At 26.5% G+C, this 23,729-nt stretch overlaps 1 protein-coding gene across 1 annotated transcript; it reads right to left on the reverse strand.

Moving 5' to 3' along the window:
* Positions 1–1,037: 1,037 nt before the first annotated feature.
* On the reverse strand, positions 1,038–23,529 carry LOC135926934 (probable cyclin-dependent serine/threonine-protein kinase DDB_G0292550). The gene is made up of 4 exons (XM_065462866.1): positions 23,498–23,529; positions 12,561–13,967; positions 2,758–4,755; positions 1,038–1,069 (listed from the first exon to the last, which is right to left on the reverse strand). The coding sequence occupies exons 2-4, from the start codon at positions 13,939–13,941 to the stop codon at positions 1,038–1,040; spliced, it is 3,411 nt and encodes a 1,136-aa protein (XP_065318938.1). The 5' UTR covers positions 13,942–13,967; positions 23,498–23,529.
* Between the last annotated feature and the right edge of the window lie 200 nt (positions 23,530–23,729).

Consider the following 23,729-nt stretch of genomic DNA (forward strand, 5'->3'; position numbering starts at 1 on the left):
TTTAATATATTAAATATACTATATCTTTAAGTTTAATTTAATTATAATAGTTATAAAAAAACAAGGCAGAACTTTAATATTTTTAAAAGATTTGATATCCTTTACAAATGTGAAAAAAAAATTCTAATTCTAAATAAAAAATTTAATAATTTAATATGGAAGTAAAATAAAAAAAATATATGAGAAAGAGGTATTCTTTTCTTTTCAAATAATATAATGTGTAATCTATATTATAATTTTTTGCAGGATGGGGAAGGGCCTTTAAGAGGTGAAAAAAACAGGTAAAAATAAATTTTTTTATATTAATTAATATAATAGCAATATATATTTTCTTCAATATAAATCTTAATATATATTAATATTCAAAAAAGAAAAGAAAAATTTAAGATATATATTTGATATTATACATAATATAATGAAAGAATTGGACTACAAAACCACAATATATATAATATAATGTATATAATTTTTCACGAAATAAAAAATATATAATATGATATAAAATTTTATATTTGTATAATGATAAATAAAGCTATTTATTTTATTTTTTCTTAAAAAAAGTTATGATTTCTCAAAAAGAAGCCAAAAATCGCACCTAATCTCAAAACTGCCCAATTAAACTGAGGGAGATTTGGAGGGTGAATTAATATTATAATAAATTATATAACAAAAAAATATCGTTCTATAATAATCTTTGTAAAATATTTAATATTAATGTATGTGATAATTGAAATAATGATTATTGTAAATTTTGTATAAAATCAACCTAATTATATAGATAAGCTATTATATAAAGGTAAATTAAAAATTTATTGAGCTTTTGATTGTAGTAAAAAAATACAAAAATATAAATGATAACGAATATATAAAAAAAATACACTAATTTTCAAACTTATCCCCAAAGAGTATCGGTTTTAGATTTAGGGTAAAAAATTTTCTCCCTTCTTCTCAAGATTATTTAAAAGGCGCTGTTTTTGCGCAAAGTCAAATTTGTGACATCATTATCATTTGAGAAATAAGAACTTTGATGAGAATTGTTAGTTGATTCCATTTACGTTAGTGGTATTATCTACGTGTTTAAAAAATATAAATGTTAAATTAAACGTTATTGTTACCATTTATAACCTGTAAAATTAGTTTTATTTTATAGTAAATAATGTAATTTACTAAAAAGATAGTTACGATTTCGATATCTCCTGCAAGAAAATATAATAATTTGCAAGATAAAAACCAGTTTTCTTGATCCTTCCTGTATAAATATAAATCCTTCTTAAAGAATCTAAACACTTTATAAAAAGAATCTGCGAAAAGATATGACATGGATGGCTCAATTTCCAAAGTGATAATTCCGTAAGCGTTTATCACAATAGGTAAATATTAAAACTAAACTTTATTTCTACATCTATAAATCACTTTTTAAATTCTAATAATCTAATTGTTCCAAGAAAGATTTTTGATCAAATTTTATTTAAAATTCCAAATATGTTTAGTAAAAAATCTTTTATAATTTTTATGGACAATAAATCTTTCAAGATGAAATCACAAATAGTGTTGTTAAAAGACTCAATTTGAGCCGATTTTTAAAAACGGCTAACTCAACATTATAACCAGGAAAATATTGCATAAGCGTCGAGATTTCGACAATAGATGTTCAATCCTATGTGCCACCTATGAGCAAAATCTTTAGGCTTGCATCATAATATTTTTATGATAAAATATTGAGTTAGACGTTTTTAAAAATCGGCTCAAATTGAGCTATTTAACAACACTAATCCAAATTCGATTTTTTCATTTTGAAAATATTTTTAAAGAATTTAATTTTCGAATCGAATACTCGACGAATCATCGAATATGTTTTTATTATTCGTACGAATACAAATAAGGAATTATTCAAAAATACAAATCGAATACGAATAATGCAAATATTAGATCGTATTTTTGTATGTATAAGTTAAATTAAGGAAACGTTTATTGTGGAAAATATAGTAAATTCATGCAAAGATTTGTTAATAGATGATATTAGAGGATATGTGACCTATATGTAAGAAAACAATTGGTGGTGGATTTGTGCAAAAAGCGGATGTAAATAGAGATAAAATGAAAATAAATTTTCTTCACCCAGAAGGACGGGAAAATATCTGAGCGTACTAATTTACTGCAAAACGAAGTTATCAATCAAAGGTAATATCTATAACGAATCGAACATTTAAATTTTTTACATAAAATAAATTCGGAAAGCGAAACACATAGAGCTTTCAAGTTCTAAATTTATGAGGTAAATAAACACCAAAAATCCTTAATATTTACTAAAAAGTCTTTAATAGAGTTACAAAATGAGGTATAATTTTTATTTTTTTTTAAATATTGTATTTAATGATATTTGGTAAAGAGGCTAAAATTTTGGATTCAATGCTTTCTATTGATTTTATCTCAGCATTCAAAAATTAAATAAAATTAAAAAGTTAAGGGCTGAATTATGGATTTGGTATGGAATTACCCCATGCCATTATTTTATTTGTTACCATAGATTTCGAGTTGTAAAGGATGAAAAATTCCGAAATTTTACTGTCAGTAAAAATATTTTTTATTCACAAATAAGTCTAGAAAAATTGTCTGAAATTGAAATATGAGACATTTTTTATTTCAAAAAAGCGATAAGGTAAATCTGAATCCGCTAATATTGAAAATAGCTATTTGTTTTAATTCTAAATTTATTGTGAATCAAAAAACCTTAAGTATAGTTAATTATAATATTACTATTCGCCAGTGAGTACAAAAGTGAAGACATATTGGCATTATCAATAGGGTCATAAGTAGGCAGTAAGGAATTCGTAGAATTAACGCTGTAATCAAACATTTGATTGTTGGTATAGTTAAAAGCGGAAAATAAATTTGCAAACCGACCACCCAAATCAAAAAGACGGTTATGATTATGACTGTTATCATCTTCAATCACGTCAGAATTTTCAGTGTAGCAGTCATTGCTTCCATTATTGGCCAATTGCCTTTGAAACAACCTCAACTGGGCCATGTTATAATTTAACTGCCGCTTATTATTCCCATGCAATATGTCCTCTTCATTCTCTGCACCTGTCACGGCACATTCCACCGATTCTAAATTTAAATTCGCATTTTGACGAGCGGAAAATAATCGGTCTTTATTATTGTAATTACCCGGAGCGAGTGCTGATGATTTAGATATGATTGTATTTCTGAATTGGTCATCTTCCTCTAAAAAGTTAAGAATATCATCGTCAGGTTCATTCGTTTGATAGTTTGTGATGACTTCGGTGCTTTCGATAGAATGCGGAGACACATTGTTTTCAACAAAATTATTATTGTTGTTAAAATTGGATGTAAGCAGTAGACGATTGATTTTAGCCAATAGATTCTCTTGGTCACCTTCGATTTGATTGGTAGTATAATCATCATTCGTTTCGTTCTCAGTTTGACCATGCGACAAAATGTTTTTTAGGGCGGCCGAGAGAGAGGCGATATTAAGGTTATTCGTAATATTTTTACCATTACCACCATTGTTAATGTTATTGATATTATTAAGGCTTGAACGTCCTTTGATGCCTACATTTTGATTGTTACGGTTGGGAGAAGCTAACGGGTTGTATCCATTTATTCCAGGATTATGATTCTTAGTTCCGATCATCAAAGCGCTAGCCAAATTATTTAAAATTGCCCTGACCCCTCTTTCGTCATCCCTATTTATTCCATTTCTCGGAGTAGTGGGATTGAAATTATTCAAATTAGTATTTATATTATTGTTTGGATTTGAATTAGTGAGAACCGAAAGAAGAGCGGCCGCGGTTAAGATAGCATCGTTATCATTCACGTTAACGTTATTATTACCTAAATTATTGAGATAGTTGGAATAGAATGCGGGAGAAGAATTTCGACGTTGATTGCCGGTGAATGGCGAAGATGAGAGGTGATTATTATTATTAGGTATAGCCATCATAAAGCTGTTATCGAGATTGTTAGCGTTGGGGCCCACTGGATTATTATTGTTTCCCGTCCTAACTGCGATATGATTCTCGATCTGGATCCGGGCATTATGAACGTTAGGTGCCGAACCGGTTATTTCAAAAACAGGTTCTCTGTCCCTACTAGGAGTAACTATGTACGTATGGGTCGTTTGTTGAATTCTTTTAATGGTAGCGCCCTTGGGTCCTACAACAAGGCCTACGACTTTGTAAGGTACCCTGACTCTAATGGTTATTTGTTGCTGCATATTATTTTGATTCTGGCCTTGAGTGACAGTATTATTGTTATGTAAATGGGCTGAGTTGTTATGTAAAGTACTTTGGAGTTGAAGTTGCAATTGGTGCAATGTATTATGCGCTTGTTGATTATTGACATTATGGCTAGAATCGACTACCGTATTGTTGATCATGTTATTGTTGAACTCATTTTCATCGTGATTGTGGGATAAATTATAGGAATCGATTCTCCCGATCAAATCATTATCGGTCAACGAATGCCTCGCCCCATTCATTCCCATGCTTCCATTAATGCTCCCGTTAAGATTCCCATTTAAACCCCCTAAAGTAGTTTCGAGAATAGGTGCAGAATTTTTGCGAGACGCTCTAATTTGACTAAAATGTTCGGCGGCCGATATGATTTCTCGCTTGGCTAACACGACATCTTCTTTACGTCCAGTTACAACAAAAACTGGTTCCTCTCCCCTGACAGGAGTCTTTATGTAAGTATTCGTTTTGGCTCTCAGGGCTTTAATCTTGCAACCTGAATTATTTTTTAAGTTAATATAAATTATTGTTAGGTAGTTTGTTTCATGTATATGATCACGAAAGGTTGATCCATAGCAACGTTTTAATCTTCGATATTATAAAATATTTTAAAATGAAAGAGTTCAACAGATTATATTATTTAGATATGAATAATTTTTCATAAAAACTTGGGCCGGGTAGAATAATACTAATTTTGACTTATTTAGATTCTCTAATTTATAGCTATAAAAAGACTGCTTTAATCCGGGTGTGATCCTAATCAATCGGTCCGGATTTTACATTTTGTAGGATCAAAACTTAGAATTAACTACCTTCTGTACACGCTTTAAAAAAATGATATGTGTTCTTTTCCAAGCGCAATTAACCCATCCATAATAATAATAAAAAAAGGTTTTTTAAGGATTGTTTTTTTCCTGTTTAAAAAAAATTATTGTTAATACTAGAATCCTTACGGGGAATATATCCTAGCCATTTTTATTGAAATTTTTTCCATTATTACAATCATTTTAAATATAATCTATCAATATTTTGGTGTAAATTTTACATTATAATTATTATCTAATTTGCTCATTTTATTTTAATGTTTAAAATTTTTGTTTATTAAATAAAAGAGCTTGTTTTTTCTGTTGTTTTTTTCGTTGTTCTTTAAAAGCATGTGAAATTCTTTTTTTGTTTTCTTCTTGACTTTTATTTCGCTCAGAATGAAAACTGAAACGTTCAGAATATTTTTTTTCTTTGAGCACAGAATTTAAAAAAAATACTAAAGTTCAAAATTTTTAGAATTTCAGATATTTTTCTTAAAATCGAAGACGATTTTCTGAGCAATTCATATATTTTTCTGGACGATTCTTCTATCAGAGCGTTTCAGTTTTATACGAGAGCAAATTTTTTTTCGAACAATTTAGTTTTTTTATCTGAGCATTCAATATTTTTCTGATAATTAACATTTATTCTAAACTTATAAGGATTTTTTCTGAATAATTAAGCACTTATTCTGAACTTTATTGTAAGCATTTCCGTTTTAAATGTTTTTTACATATCCCTAAATTACCTTCAAAATTCTAAAAACAAAAATAATTTGTAACTCTGGTTAAAAAAAATTGTAAAACAAAAATCCGCGGAAATTATTTTAGCATAAATACAAAAGAGTTTTAAAAATATACATGCACTTGTCCAATTTGAACATTTAAATTATACCTGTATAGGGCAAGACCTGATGTGGGTTAGTTTATTTCAATGTTCAAATTGGGAAAATAAATACTCATGAAATGTAATTTTTTGAATCTGATTTTTCAAAAATACATCCTAGATTCTATCCGCATACCAAATATTCTGCATTAAAAAATATTTTAGGTTGTATTTTTTATTAATCATATTTTCTAATAGGTAATCAAAATTCAATATTTTTTATCCCAATATTATTTTTTTAAACATTTATAAAACAAGACATTCCTAAATTCTTTAAACGAACTTGTGAAATTTCCGATAAAAATAAGGAATCCCCTTTTTTTTCCATCATATTATACAACTCTTATATGTATATAGTTCATAATATAAAATATTTATGCCTTCTCCCATCATCTTCCATTTAAAAAAAATAAATATCAGTTCAGGTGGCGCAACATATAATAAACATCATAAGAATAAATTTTGTTTTAAATGAACTTTTTCTTATAAATTATGAGTACAAATTTTGCTAAAACAAAATTAAATAGTAACGTACTGTAATGTATTTGTATATTGTGTACATACATTTTCATAAAAGATCATTGATGACTAAATTTATGATAAAATGATAATAAAAAAAACAAAATGTAAGTATAAAAATATTTTAATTATAAATTAAGACAAGGTCTGGAGGGTGAAAAGGAAGGAAGGATTACTTACATAATAATTTTTAAATATTTTATTTTAAAATAACAAAAAATATATTACAAAAGATGAGTTTACTTATGGTTGGGGGGAGTGAGTTCAAAAGTCAAAGAACTATCAAAAAAATAAAATCTCCCTCTCCCCTTCCGATTTATTTATTATAAATATTATATTTTTTTAGCGTAAAATACGTACAAACATATTTTTTTTATTATATACAAAATAATTTACAATAAAATTTTAAAAAATAAATCAATTTTTTAAGGGGGGAGGGAAGGGTGGCTAGCATTATCGATCATACATTAAAATAATACGTACAAATAGTATTTTTTAAAATAAAATTATGTGTAATGGTTTGCTTCTCTATTAAGGAAGATAGTCGGGAGATGGGTGGAATATAATCATATTAAACTAAAGAGATAATATCCTAATGAACATTGTTATAAATAACATAAAAATAGCATAGCAACAATATTACATAATAAATACGAATAACCCCGTCTACCAAATAATAAAAAAAATATTTTTGGTACAAATGGTGTATACACATAATATAAAATAATATCAAAATATCTATAAATAGAAATGGCAAAAAAATGGCTTTTTGTGATTATAGTAGATAAGGGGAAATGCTTTGTTTTGAATTAACAAAAATATTATATATTATAGTATTAAGAAGAATTGGGATGTTCCGGTTAAAAAAAATGATTGATATATAAGGAATGGTTTGTTGCTTGGTAGGTGTTTTTGTATAATAAAATTAAGATTTTTGGAATGATTTAAGGTTATTTTATTTACCTATTTCTAATCTTACATTAATTTCAGAGTCAAAGTTGATTCTATTCATTATTGGCAGATGTTTCATATTTAAAGTTAAATGACTGTACTATCTATAGTGGTGTTAAACAGCTCGATTTAAGCCGATTTTTAAAAATGGCTATATTTTAGCCAGAAAAATATAGCCGCCTCGAGATTTCGCGAATATATAAGAACAGCCTAAACAACTTTAACTTGTCTGTTGAACCTTTTTTTGATAATCGTGTAAACAATGATGAAAAAAATAATCGTCAATTCAATTTGTATCATCAATATTCTCCAAAGTTAATCTATTAATATTAAATTCAAATATAAACATTTTCTAGGAGATATAAGCGAAATTCCCAATTTTTTTGTTTTTCGCGTTTTAGAACGCGAACTATCTACTAAGCCATGAGCTTTGAGTTATTGCTTATAAACAAGTCTCGCATATTTTTTTAATTAGCACATGGCCAAATTTTGAACAGATAATAATTTTTATAAACAAAAATTAGACAATTAAAATGATAGATTATTTAGCGTCTTTTATATGATAAAATATAATAGAATATTTTTGAAAAATTAATTCATTACAGAATTTACAATTTATATATATATAGAAACAATTATGAATGGAAAAAATTTATTATTTTATCTTTTGTCGCGATGGGGGAAGGAGAAGGGGGGGGGGCAAGAGTTATATTAGAAACACACGTTCGAATTCCTAATATTACAGCTCACTGTATCTCGTTATAAACCTCTATTTAATTTTTTGATGTGATTTATTAATATATTTATTTTTGACTAGACACGCTAGGATAATTTATGAAAAATAAAATATATTATCATTTATCTATATCTAATAATATCTTTAATTTTATCCGTTTTCTTATATTTTTTTAAATTTAATCATTTTCCTTTAAATTCATTACATTTCTGCCAACTTGTGCAATTCTTCATGAATTGTTTTTTTAAATCTAAAATATGAATGTTATGTCTACCTATAAGTTTGTTTGATAGTTGTTTTTTAATTTACACATATCTCTCTCGATGATGAAAAAGATTTAGGATAGGCAACAGGCAGGGTTGCCATATATTCTTCACTTGAAAACGTGAGTTTTTCTTTTATAATAATTAATGGGGGACTTTGCCCCCATACCCCCCAATTTGCGGGTCTTCGGCAGCTTTTACCCGATGTAGCATACTCATCTAAGTTAATAACAAGATTTTAAAGACAATGAAAATTCTTTATTGATTTACTAATAACAATTATGATATATAATTTTCTCATGTTTATAAATATAGCATAATATTAATTATTATATTTTATGGATGATTTTAAAAGAGGCAATAAAGATTTCCCATCGGCACTGTGGCGATAGGCTGAAAACTCTTTGCATGAATAGTTATATTTTTGTTTAAACATAAGTTCAGCTTCCAATGATGACGTTCTTTTCGCCAAGCAGTAGTCATTAGACTTCTGATGAATCATTTGAATGCGGAATAGAAAATATAAAATTGCATATTTTCTCTATCAATGGTGAGTTTTTATTAGAAAGAAAATCCATCCATTTTTCTTGGGTATTCATGTGATTGTTTTTTGATAATTTTTCTTCATAATAGGAATAAAATTGTGAATATTCCTCAAAGAGAATTTTTGTATCTATGTTTGGTATTTTATAATTACTAATAATTTTTTTATTCAAATTCTGGACATTATTTTAATGTCATAAGGCTAAGATATTTCCATATATTACCTAGAATATCTAATGTTTTTCTACATATTCTATAATATTTTTGATTCATTTTTGAAATTTATTGCCTTTTTCTATATCATTATTATGTTGTAAAATATTTTTAGAAATGCTCCCATAAAAATTTTGTTGAATTTTTTAATTTAATTCTTTAGTTTTAGGATAAGATCATGTATATATATTGCTAATACATCTTCAGATTGCAATTATAAATTTATGTTAATGACTAAAGTGCCAACGTTAAGGACAACACCTAAATATGCCTCTGCAAAATCATCTCCAAAAATTATTTTCAAAATTGGTGGGGTTGCTGATAATGACAAAAAATATTCTTTAAGGGGTTGAAAATACTTAATCATCCACTTAATCGCTGGGATTAATGTAAGCCAGAGTGTTGGAACATGGCGAAGTGATTCTGACCATTTTAAATTGCACCATTCTACCAATTCTTTTAAAATTGTAACTCTTTTTGTCGAGTTGCTAAATTCATTATAGCATTTAATTACTATACTCTCAATATCATATTTAAGAAAAATTATGGTCTTTTTAAACGAATTGTGAAGAATGTGGCATATAAAACCCATTGGTATAATATTATTACTATGGCTTTTCAATTCTGTACAAATACTTTAATTTTTCCCAAAGTTTACAGATGCTTATCTACACAATAGGCCGTTACATTAGCAATATCAAGTTGAGCGAATTTTAAATTTCTAGCAAGCATCTAGATATGTCTTTCGGGGTTTCACTGTCAGACGAAAAAACTTTAAAAATTAAACATTTATTCCATTCTTTTTGTTGAAGTATTTAAGTAATGGGAAATGTTTTTATATTACCTTTATTCTATAAATCCGTTAGTATTGAAAACGGGTGATTGTTTTTTAGATCTTTTATAATATTTGCCCTTAATTTATTTCATTTAAAATTTTACGAGTTTTAATATAAGATTTATAAAATCCATAAAAGAAATGTATAGTTATTTAAATCCATATTATAATTATACTTGATAAACTTTCTAAAAATTGAATTTCTGTTGTGGGCAATTGATCAATGAATATGATTAGTTAGTTGGACTATTATGGCAACCCTGGCAACAGGAATAGAATTATATATTTTTTATTTGCTCAACACAGGAAAAAAAGGCTAGCAAAAAAAGAGGAATTTTTTTTAAATATATATTATGAAGTGAGAATTAGACTATCTATCATCAGCTATCACTGAATCTTAAAATAAAACTAATTAGAAATTTTATGGTCCATATTATATCAAAAATTTATTAATGACTATAATTAAAAATTTTCAGAAAAGTGAGGCCAAAATATTTTGCCTTGCCAAAAGTCTTCAAAATGCGGACCTAAAAGTACTCCACTAAAATTTATGGGTGGGGGAAATGACCTAAAAGTTTCCCTCTCACGAAACCAGTAATGTCTATGGTAACAATATACATAGTTATATTATAGAATAAGATCAGCTTCGTTAAAATTAGACATAATATTTTCTTTACATTTTAAGCCACCAACCTGCTCTGAAATTTAAACGCGTGAATAACTCAAGTTGAGTTAATAGTTTTAAGAAACAGATAATACATAATTTTTTTTATCGATAAAGATAGAAAGGATTGAGAACCGATTACAACAATGACCGAGTGATTCGGTTAAAATTGTCGTTTACACCAAGAAAAAACGCACTGACCCACAATAGGCAATTATATACTATGTTACTTCCTTACCTAGTTATTGAATGGAGGTTTTACTTTAAATAGACTAATTTTGTATAAATTATATAGCGTGTCCGGAATTTTATTATTTTTTTAAAATGGTATCCAACAAAAAAATTGTTCATGATCATTATTCTTTCATTTATAAAGAGAAATTGATAGGATACCAATAAATGTGATAATTTATCCTTGGAAAAAAATATATATAAGTTTTCATTTAAATACATTTCATAAATGTAAAAAAAATGGTTTATTTAAATTTAATTTTATGTATTATAATATTATGTGTGTACATAACTCCAAAAGGTCAAGTAAGGTTAATTCACTTTATATGTATATGTATTTATTTTTTAAAAAGGAAGGAGATGAGAGAGGGAAAAAAGAAATAGTATCGTTTAAAAATATATGAATAGTGTTCATATTATTTTTATATATCCAATTATAAATTTAGAGAAATATGTGAATTACCATTTCCAATTGAGCCAAACCCATTGGATTTATTTACATATATATTATATATCCAATTGGACCATAATAAAAGTTTATCGAGTAAAACACTGTCAAAGTTAATATATATCATGAAATTAAAATTTAGTCACTGATTTTTTTACATAAAAATTTGACAAAAAATATTGATTCCTAGTAGTTAATAAACCAAAAATTTCTCAAATCTGTATCCATAGATTATTACAGACAATTGATACGAATACACTTAGGTTAATTTAAATATATAAACATTTAAAAACGCTTCTTCTGTAAATAATAAATGTGACTGAACTTTAAAATATCCAAATATTCCAAAAATGTAAATACTTTTTATATAAATGAATCAAAGATTTCCTAAGGCTTTATTTCAAGTTCATTAATATTTGTATATATTAGAAAATAATGTAAAGGGAGACAGATGAAGTCTTCAAATATGCTTATAGTATAGGTGTATTACTAAATATAAAAATATGCTTAAAGGGGTGTAAATATTATAATAAAAAAATACAAATAATATCAGTCGTCGGGCGATTTCTTAAACAAAAAGATTCGATGTCATGAAAGATTGATGATAGTTACCAAATCTTTATGTGTGTCCCACTTTTATTAAAAACTATCAAAATTGATATGGATGAAAAGAATGTTTATTTAAGTCTGTCTTAATAGCTAAATTTAGAGCTTGCTTCTCTATTCATAAAACATATTTTTTTGAAATAAAAATAAAAATGATGCTCTTATTTTTAAAATTTTTCATTATTAAAGTGAGTATGGGAATAATTAGGGTTACCGCTAGTGTTGTTAAACGGCTCATTTTGAGCAGATTTTTTAAAACGGCTAACTTAATATTTTAGACAGAAAAATATTGCCCTAAGCCTCGAGATTTCGAGAATATATGCCTAGACCTTTGTTCCTTCTATGAGCAAAATCTTCAGGCTTGCGTAATATTTTTCTGGATGAAATAGTGAGTTAGCCGTTTTTAAAAATCGGCTCAAAACGAGCCGTTTAACAACACTAGTTACCGCTATTTAATATATGTAAATCGATAATATATTAAAAATAACTTAATAATATCGACATAAAGTTTAAAAAAAATTTGGGGGTAAGGCTTATCTTTTAGTCACATATATTTTTAATTGATTAAGCCAATTTGGAATGTAATTTCAAAAAAAATTTTACCTTGACGCCCTACAATTTCGGCCACGTGTTCAGAACTAGGAACCGGCACACATTCAGTCATGTTTACACCCTTTTTCTTGTTACCGACGACTCCCCCGTTGTTACTGGAGTTCGAGTTATTGCTGTTGCTATTTCTGACAATCGAATCAGTTATATTATTTATAGATTGACTGATGCTACCAGAGTTAACCTCCGAGTTATTCAAACGTTCGCTTTCAAAGCCATTAACTGTCGAGAATAGATGAGTTAAATCTCTTTGGTTTAACATGTACGTATTATTGTTGTTAGGATGGTTGAAATTCATAGAATGGGCGTTACCAACACAACCATCTACATTAGAATTTCCGACCAATCCCATCAAATTAGCCAGATAGTTATTGCTATGGTTACTGCCATTGTTCACATTACTAAAGCCATTTAAATGATGACAATTATTTTCTTCGAGATTTGCGTTAGTCAAGTGAATTATTTCATCATCCGGATCGCTACTATAACCATTATTTGATAAATTGTGGTTAAGATTATTGATTTGGAAATGGTGTTCGTGGAAATTATTTTGGTTTTGATGTGCAGTGCTAAAGAGCGTATTTGATGAGTCGATCGACGAATTATTGAAAGTGGATGGCGTAATATCTGATGAATTAACAAATGAACGACCATTTTCAACAGGAAACGAATCATTAAAGTAAGTATTAGGAGGATTGCAACTCACGTTTTCGTAGTTATTGAACAGTCTAGTTTTGCGCAGTGACATATTTTCTTGTCTGTTGAATAAAGCAAAATTATTACTATTATTGTTTATAGAGACATTAAAATCGTTATCGTTATGGTTAATGTCATTGCCGTTTGTTGTATTATTTGAGATAGTATTTAAATTGTTGGATCGTAGTACATAGTCGTCAGATAATTTGGTTATAGCTTGCTTAATACGATTTTCCTCCCTTCCGTTCATCGTATTATTATTGCCAGAAAAAATGGAATTTGGATTAAAATGCGATTTTGAAAAAGTTGAATATTCGACTATTTCATTGACATTTCCATTTATTTCATTATAATTGACTCCATTGCTAAACTTTGAGGTATTGTTATTGGCAAAAATATTTTTAAGGCCCCCATTAATGAAGTTAGAATGAATATCGTTATCATTCTTGTGGCCACTAATTTGAGTAGAATTGCAAGTACCAGAATTACTGGTGTAAATTATGTCTTCAGCCGTGATAAGGGAATGCACTAAATTTTTACTGTTGGAGGCATTATTCAGATTATTTTCGTAGCTACCAGGAAATTTTTTGCCGGTCAGTGCAGATAAGGATAGTTGGATATTTCCCGAAGCCGGGTTAGAATGAGATATTTGCGAGGATATAAAACTATTAGTGGGCATTCTCTAATCTATAGACTTTCTATTAGCTATTTTTTGTAATATAAATTATCAAATTTTTATAACTATTTATTCTACTCAAAAAAAAAATTTTTTCCTAAATAAAATATTTTTTTTTAAAAAAAAAATTCGTTAAAAAACATAAACGTAAAAAGCAGACGATATTTATATCGTGGAAATATTAAAATAAATAAAAATGTCCGCGCCTTTTTTTATATTACAAATAAATAAATAAATAATTTTATAGTTTCTTCATTTCATGTTAACGAACTTTTATACATATTCAAAATCTTTTATAATTTAATTTTTTTAGAGACAAATTGTATCATTTTGAATCCGTATTTATTCTTATACACCCACGTGAAAGAAAAAAAAGGATTGTTTAACTTTTCACGGTATAAAATTTTTTAGGCTTTTAGATTTATCTGAATTTAAATGTTAAATATTTTAAGTTATTCAACTTAAGTTACTTTCTCAAATGAGAGTTTTAGACAATGCCTTTATTCTAATAATTCTAATGCCGTTCCCAAAAATAGTCACCAATATTCTTAAAATAAATTTTTTTTAATTTGAGTTTTGATATCTATAATATTTGTTGTTTTCTTTCTTTTTACCTTAAAATTACATACTATTGCTCAATTATTAATATTCGATATTAATAAAGGTATTAAAAAATAATACAGATGTCGCGTATAAAAGATACGTCTGGACATATAAAAATAAAAAAATTTATTTTTTTTTACACCTGGGAGTTTTTTTTCTTCTAGTAGTTCATTTTCCATTTCTACAAAGTATATTAAAGAATATTTATTTTTTACAAACATTTTATAATAAATAGTATTGTAAAATAATAAAAAAATATTTATTTTGAAACTTTTTTTAAAATAAAATAAATTCAATGGTAAAAAAGGGGGAAAAAAAATTAAACCTTCCATCTCCAGAAATTAGTCTTACTCGACTAGTTTTGTTAAAAGGTCCCATTTTTAAAAGGCACAAGATTTTAGCCAAAATAATATTATGTAAGCCTGGAGATTTTCTCATAGATGACAGAAAAATTTGGCCCTATAGTTGCCAAATTTCGAGACACATAATATTATTTATGCCTAAATCGTAATCGGGCAATTTTTAAAAATCAACCCAAATCGGACTTACAACACTACTGACTTACTTAATGCTGATAACATAAAATTAGAGACTATATCTATAAATCCCAATTCTATAATCTAAATGGATAATTTTTTTAAAATCAAATTAACTACGAATGCTTTTATTAAAGCTCTTAATATTTCAAGGGTTTTAAAAGTAGGGTTAAAGAAGTAATCTAGACCTAAAATCAATATTAAGGCTATACGAAATATAATGAATAATATGATTTAAATAATAATCTACTTAGAAACTAGACATATATAGAAATAGATAACTATTTCTTAAAATACATAAATGTAAAATAATATTAATTTTTTCAAAAAAAAAAGGCTTGCAACAAAAAAAAATCGGAAATAGGATAATATTAAAAAAATATTTCACCCTTGCGCAGCAAAAAAAATGTTTAATATAATAAATAATATATAAAATTAAAATATTTTATGTTTAAATTTTGTATTTTCTTTTAATAAATAGGAGGGAGGTAACAAAGATAAAATATCTGTTCAATTGAAATACTTAATTTGAGCTCTTGGATACCAAAACTTTTTCTCAATTTACCAAATTTGTTCTCTTCAACCTATGATGGCCAATAACCCGGACTAACAAAATTTTCCCGAATTAAGATAATATAATAGGAAAAAGTTTAAATTATATAAGTTTTTTTGTAGCTATATATATTTTTTGTAATAATATACTTATTTACTACTGTTTTTTTTTAAAAAGCAACAAAATTATTCTCAAGTTTTTGGAAAGACACTAAGCTAGACACAAATGTATTTTAATAAAATATCTGAAAATAAATTGATCCAAAAACATATATTCTCTTTTTCCGGAAAATAAGGGGATATTTCCTTTAATTTTTCCTACCGGGTATATTCATTACACGACGAAAAATTAAATTCATTTGATTGACATTTATCTCTATTTCCTTATTTTTTTTCACTTCTCTATCTCTAGTGAAGCAGACTGATTGAGAAACCGAAAAATATTCCCCCAAAAAAGGTACGTCGGCTGCATTCAATTTGACTGGCAAAATAACTAAATTCCATTTTGTTTCTAAATATGGTCTAAATGCAGTCGACCATTTTTTTTAAAAAATTCATCTGAATGTGGAACGATCCGAGTTTTGATTAATTTTTAAACTACTTCATTTTTATTATAAAATTATTTTATTTTTGATCATGTCCGAATGCAAAATTAGCAGAAAAAGTGACTAATTCAATTTAGTTACGAGAATGTATAAAATTAGTAATTACATCCAGTGTTGTTAAACGACTCGATTTTTAAAAATGGCTAACCCGATATTTTGCAAGCCTGGAAATTAGCTCATAAATGGCAAAAAGGTTTGGACATCTATTAACGAAATCTCGAAGCTTGCGTATTATTTTTGGCCAAAATATTGTATTAACTATTTTTAAAAATCCAGCCGTAACAACACTAATTCAATCCATCCCATACATCCATCTGATTCTTCCATTGTTTCAATATCTTTTTTTAATCTTCTTTTATTTATTCCCATAATTATATAATTAAAAACAAATGTTCGATGTTATAAGAAATTTTGATATTCAAAATTATAATTTTATATTGTTAAAGACTTCCTATTTTTTTAAATAAAAACTGTTGAAATAATAATCAATTAGCCCTTTAGAGTAAAAGTGAGGGTTACCCCATAGACGACTATAAAACATAAACCTGATCCAGGCGCGTAACCAGTGGGGAGGGGGGAGGGATCGCAAAATTTTATGTTTTCGTAAATATCATTTTAAGCTAAGAAAATTTGCCCTCTTCACATCCCCCCCCCCCTCTTTCCAAAAAATGTAATCAAGAATTTGAATGAAAAATTAGTAAAAATTAATAACCTTTTAAAATAACGACTATATTTCAAAAAGCATTTTAACAGAAAAAAAGGTGAAAACCCAAAATTATTTTTATAAAAATCTATTATAGGCAAAGACGCATAATAACTGGACTTAAAGATCTCCAACAAAATTTATGGGTAAAAAATTCACCTAATATTGCCTCCACCATAACAAAATCAAGGATATGCCAAAGACCTGATCTTATGTTAGGAGTTTAATATTTATTTTCTATCAGTGGATAATCTATGTGTAATGTGATAATAATTCTGATACCATGAAAGATGAGATTGAAGGTAATCGAGAGTTAGTAGCAGGTAATCAAATATATTATTATAATAAAATATAATTTATAAATTCATAAACTTTTTTCAACTTATTCTGTCGCTTCAGAAGTCAAACCGATGGATTATTTTTTTACATTTTACAATGTTTTAACAACAAATATATATTTATAAAACGAATGCCTTAGCGACTATAAAATAGATCAATATATTTTCTGAGATATAGGCGTTTAAACTCACCTTTGCATTTGGGATTTTTTTCATTACCTTTTCTCTGAAGGGTTACATGGCCCAAATATTTATCTTATAAATCGGAAAATAACAAATCTTAATAATATAATATCCTTTCTTTCGCGTCATTTACTTATAATTTTTATTCCCGATAAACTTATAATTTTATTTTATATAAAATACAAAATATAAACAATTTACCTTTTCCATTTAAAATGACTAGACATTGTTTAAAATTAAATAACATTTTATTTGTTTATAAATTTTAGTCTACCAGGTAACTTAGCAGTCAACGACTAATCCTCATTAATTATACATTATATTAATTGCAAAACAATATCAATAGTGTGTATAAAAGCGCATGACATATATTTAAATGAATCCCTATTTTATTATTTTTTACTATTACTTATATCAAAAAATAATTAATCGTTGGCAAAAAAAATTATTGAAAACGATAACTAACCATTAGCTATTCTTGTTATTTGATCTTACTATTTAATACAAAATTGAAGGGCATTGGTTTCGACAACATTTCATCGTCATTATAAAAAATCCAAAAATTAAATTTCTATTCAAAATGTAAGATGAAAATGAATATCATTATGTAAAAGATAAATGTTTTTGCCAGAGTTTGAAACAGAACCAAAGCCGTCGGAACTGGGACTAATTCTCTCCTTTAACATTTCGTTAGCTGAGTATTAGTGTCCTATATTCATTTTTTTTTAAAATTGTTCATGAGCGCATTAAGAAAAAAGGATTATTTCTATTTTTTTACATAGTAAATCACAACTCAATTATACTTTAACATTTTTAAGGGATAAATGGGTTAGTCCATTTTTAAAAATCCGCCATTTAACAATATTACCTAATTATAATTTGCTTATAAATAATAACCAATCTCATCTTAAATTTGCTTATTAATAACAAATCTCATCTTATGAATAACGAAAAGTGATCGAAATATGCAGTTTCGGAACAAAGGGCTTTTACCAGGGATCCAAACCGAAACGAATATCGGTTCAGGTTCGGATAAAAATAACGGTTCAAGGTTCAGGTTCGGTTCGCAAAAATTAAAAATATTGGTTCGGTTCGAACCTCTAAAAACCGGTTTGAACACTTTTGTATTCAAACCTTCTTTAGGTTTATGTATAAGGAAAATTTTTTTTTTATTTCATAATTAAAATAAAAACCTTAGTTTCTATTAATTGCACATTATAAAAGAATATTTAATTTATAAATATAAAAAATAAATATATCAATGAATAATTTTAATATGAACAATTACTTAAAAATTTTTTATTAAGCCGCACAATTAATATATTTCCAAAATTCGTCTCACTCAAATTACATCTATAAGGAAATAATATAAATTTAATTGTTGAAAAACATCTTTCCACACTAACTTGGGTAGCTGGCATTGCCAGTATGATATCACATTTGATGTGTCATTTATAATACTATATGTAAATAATTTATATATTAGATTTAATTTTTTTCTAGGCATTATAATTTATAAGCTTAAAATATTTAAAAAATGTTGTAAAATGGCAATATACTAAAGTTTATAAAAATTATGACTGACGTTTATCAATCAAATGTTATTGATAATAATTTTTAAAACAATTTGAATATAATTAAAATTTTTGCAATATACTACTAGTAATAACTTACATATTATTTTATAAGCATAAAATTATGAGACTCGAACCGGTACAGAGGCATTTTAGCGGTTCGGTTCAGGTTCGGTTAAATTTTTTTTAGAGGTTTAGGTTCTGTTTGGGTTTGATAAAAATACCGGTTTTCAGCGGTTTAACGGTTCGGTTCGGATCCCTGCTTTTAACACCCCTCTACCCCTCCCCCCCTATATCTTTATAAAAAATTGATACCATCTTTCCTAGAGAAATCAAATTTTTTCTAATTCAAAAAATTTTTCCAGTTCAAATAGTTATGTCTTATATACTCTTCTAAATAAAATTTAAAAAACTAAATAAGAATTTGATTATATTTTAGAACCTTATTAATTTAATGAATCCGGAGATACAACAAATTAATTTGTTATATTGAATATAAGGTAAAAACAATTGATTACAAAATAATTATTATATTTAAAAACGTTTTCATTAATTTTAATTAAAAAATACTTTTCATAGTTTAGATTAGGGGTCTACAATGAGCAATTTATTTATCCCGATCGCCTCCCCCCCCCCTCATAATCTACGTGTTTATTTTTTAACACACCAGTTGCAACCTTTAGTTTAGACATGATTGAGGTTAATTTTGCTTCATTAATATTTAATTTTGATAATAAACACAATTTATTAACTAAACTTTAAATTTCCCTTTAAAGCCCATAAGATATAACAAAGGTAAAACTCTTTTCATCTTTAGATAAGTGATATAAGATTAAAATAAGCAAAATTATGTGTAATGCTCGATTTAGTTAATTTTTATAGAGAACACTTTTATAAATTATATATTATTGTTTATCGATATTCATTTACAATTTTTTTTTCTAAAAGATCATTTATAACGATTACCTGAACTAAATCAAATTAACAGGTTTAATTTTTTCAAATTGTATATGTGTAAGATAATAAAGAAATATACAATTAAAATTATTTGTAAGTGTTACTTAATTAAAAATAAAAGTTAAACTTATGTAAAACAAATAAAATGTTTTGCATGATTGATAATGATGATTTGTATAAAAAACTTGATAGTCTTTTTTTACACACTTGATTTATTAATGGTACATTAATCATCATCACTCAATGAGGGTGGCCATTTTGTCATTGTTATAAAGATTTGGAAGAAAAAACGGAATATTTTTTTTTCTAGATAGGTAAAATAAATAACGAGAGAACCCTATTTAATTTTTAAAAAAAAATTGGGATAAAATAAAAATTAAACAAATTTTAGATTGAGAAAATTCTTTATAAAATAAGATAAATAACCATTATCTAATCCAGAGTTAAACATTTGTTCAAAAATAAAAAATATTCAAAAATTTTATTTCAGAAGATATTTTTGAGAAATAGCAGGATTTTTAATTAAATTTTACCAAATTATTTTTTAAAATTTTTTTTATAAATAAATCTTTTGTGATTTTTATGCAAAAAACTCTTTCATGATGAAATTCAGATATATATTTTTTAAAAAAATGTTAAATTTATGATCTTAAAATATTTTACTCAAATTTTGGGCAAAAAATAATCAATAAGCCAACTACAAGAAGGTTCTGCATGTTTTCCACTTTGAAAGTATAAATTTATTAGTTCAATAGTATTATTAGCTACTGGCTGTCAGATGTCAAATTTGAGATCTTGGCAATTGGGAAAACCCCTAAATTAATTAATAATTTTTGATACTAAGCGATTTCCTATATTACAAAATAACAATATCAAGGTTGTCAAAAATAATATAAAATATTTGACCTCCGATGATTGCTCATAACAGACAGGTTGTTGTATAACCTGTACTGTCGGTAATACACTTACTATTTATAATAATAAAACAATTTTATTATACTTATTATAAAGATTTCCGAAAAGATACCAAATTTAAAATTTTTTTTAAGATGTTAAATAAAATAGGTACAAATACCATGGTACAAAAGGCGTAATATTCTTTATATTACAATAAATGATTATAATTTATTCAAAATAAATTCTAACATTGTATGTATTCAATAATAATTGGTAGATTGACCTCTTTATGTTAAGAATAGGTAAACCTACCTAATTTGAGCAAATATTGGATTCAAGTATAAACTACTGGTCATTAATTAAGTGCTAATAAGATAATTTTAAAGTTTCTAATAAAAAAAAATAAGCCTTCATAAAATGGCTCTACCCCACCACAGTCAGGGCGTTTTTTCTCAAGTATAATCATCGTGTTAAACAATGTTGTAATTGAAGTAAATTTAAATTCTTGCTTACTAATTTCTATCTATAGCAAGGTGACGGCAAAAGCAAAGAAAAAGAAGATTGTCATAATTATAAAGGTAAGAGTAGATTATTTTATTTTAAACAGATTTCAAAAAAATTTAACTCCAAAATTTGACGAATACTAATCTTAACAATATTTTAAAATAATATCAATAAATAGAGAATCATTGGAGCCCTGCATCGAACTTATTTTTTGGGAGTTAATCTCAAATATGCCCAAGTTCGTCAAGTCCAAATCATTGGAGATGGGTTAGTCTGTTCTGCTGTTGTTAAACGGCTCGATTTGAGAAGCAAATTTTTTTAAAACGGCTAACTCAATCTTTTATCCAGAAAGATATTTAGCAAGCCTGAGGATTTTCTCATAGATAGCACAAAGATTTGGGCAACTATTAGCGAAATCTGGAGGCATAAGTAATATTTTTTTCTGGCTAAAATATTGAGTTAGTTGTTTTCTAAAAATCGGCTCAAATGAGCCGTTTAACAATATTAGTGTGTTCATTTCCAAAACGCATATTAACACAATTAATTACATCGCTAGGGTCAAAATAGTTTTAGCAAACTTAGCCAGTCGACGACCTATAGAAGTCATTTTTTGACATCACCCGGCCTGGATTTGGAATGTTTTTCTTATTATTTAAACCATCTTACAATGATCTCCGTACTTGGTGTGAAGGGGAGCCGAGCCTACAGATCTATGATATTGATGCTATTTGAAGCAAAATGGTTTTTTCCCACCACACCTAAATAATGTCATGGATTCGCAAACCTCAATTAAAATGGAATCAAATCGCAAAATAATTTTTTATTACATTAAAAATTCTTGGTAAAGGTTTGGCCAAATTTATTATAAAAAAGTCGGCTTATGTGTGTCATAAACTTTTAGAAAGGGAATATTTTTTTTTTCTCTATTATTTTTTTTTATCATAATAATTTACGATAATTATATTTTCGCATTCTTTCACATTAACACATAAGTAGGAATTATACACTGTAAGGCTGCATTCATAGTGGAGACGGATCCGATTTTTACATCCGTTCCGTCAAAAGTCAATCTCATTAAAAATGATATATATGTTCATAGTGCGCCCGTTCCGAAGACTGAAAAGCTGGCTTAAATTCTACTAATTTAATGGAAACTTATGTTCATGAAGTTTCGGCTCGTACAGACTAACTGGCACATATAAATTAGAAAAGTAGCGCAACTCATATTTGAGTGTACCAATAGTAACATTTTGTTTAAAGGGAGAAACATATTATAAATATAATTTGATTTTTTTTAAAGAGATAATGAGAAAGCGTTTTTTTCTAAAAATAAATTCTGAGAAAAAGATAAATAAAATAATTATCGATGCATCAAAAATCATAATCAATCAATAAATTGCAAATATTTTTCCAAAAATAAGGAAGAGTTCATCATACTCATTTCTTAATATTTTTTTAAAAAAAGGAAAGGTAATATATTTTTTTTTAAAAAAAAAAAATTCTCAGAAAAATTTGTAATAATTTTTATTTTCTTAGAAAATATGAAATGAAAATATATACAATAAAAAAAAAATATTTATTCGGAATTATCAAATTAAAATGGTGATCTTTTCAGAGTTTATCTATATTCATTTTTTTGGGTGGAGGTGGGGCAAGCTGATTGTGATTTATTTTTTGGAGTGGTTCATAGGCGTATCCAGGATAGAAAGGAAAGCACCATTACTCAGCATTTACAGTTAGCAATTCGCGGCAAAGTAAACATAAATACACAAAAATTGGGCATATTTTATGTACTTCGCCGCTAATTTGTGCAAACTATGAATGCAGTGTTAGGTGGGGTTTTCCGCCATAAATTTTATTGAAGGACTTTAGGTCTACTTATTATACACCTTTGGCAATATAAATAATTTTGATTTTTCAATTTTATTTTTATAAAAATGATAATAAAACTTTGAATTATAATCGCTATTTTAAAAAATTATTAAATTTTACTTAATTTTCTTTCAAATTTTTTTGAAGGGAGGGGTTGGGACGTTGGGAAAAGGTTACTCGCTTGGAGTGATCAATATATTTGAGAGAATACAAGATAAATTAAATTTTATTGTACCTGAAAATATGAATAAGTATAGATAATTTGATTTGATATAATAAACAAAAGCATTTTTGGATAATAAAAACATAAACCATTTATACTATATAAAGGTTAATCATTTTTTGAATATATTTTTTTTCGTAATTTTCTTTTAAATTCTATTTTTTTATAAAATCACATTTTGTTTTTTAATTAAAATATTTTATTATAAAATACACAAATAAAATATAATAATCTTTTTATATTT

Source organism: Gordionus sp. m RMFG-2023, chromosome 3, assembly GCF_954871325.1.
Source record: "Gordionus sp. m RMFG-2023 chromosome 3, tfGorSpeb1-WG-v2, whole genome shotgun sequence".
NCBI lineage: Eukaryota > Metazoa > Nematomorpha > Gordioida > Chordodea > Parachordodidae > Gordionus > Gordionus sp. m RMFG-2023.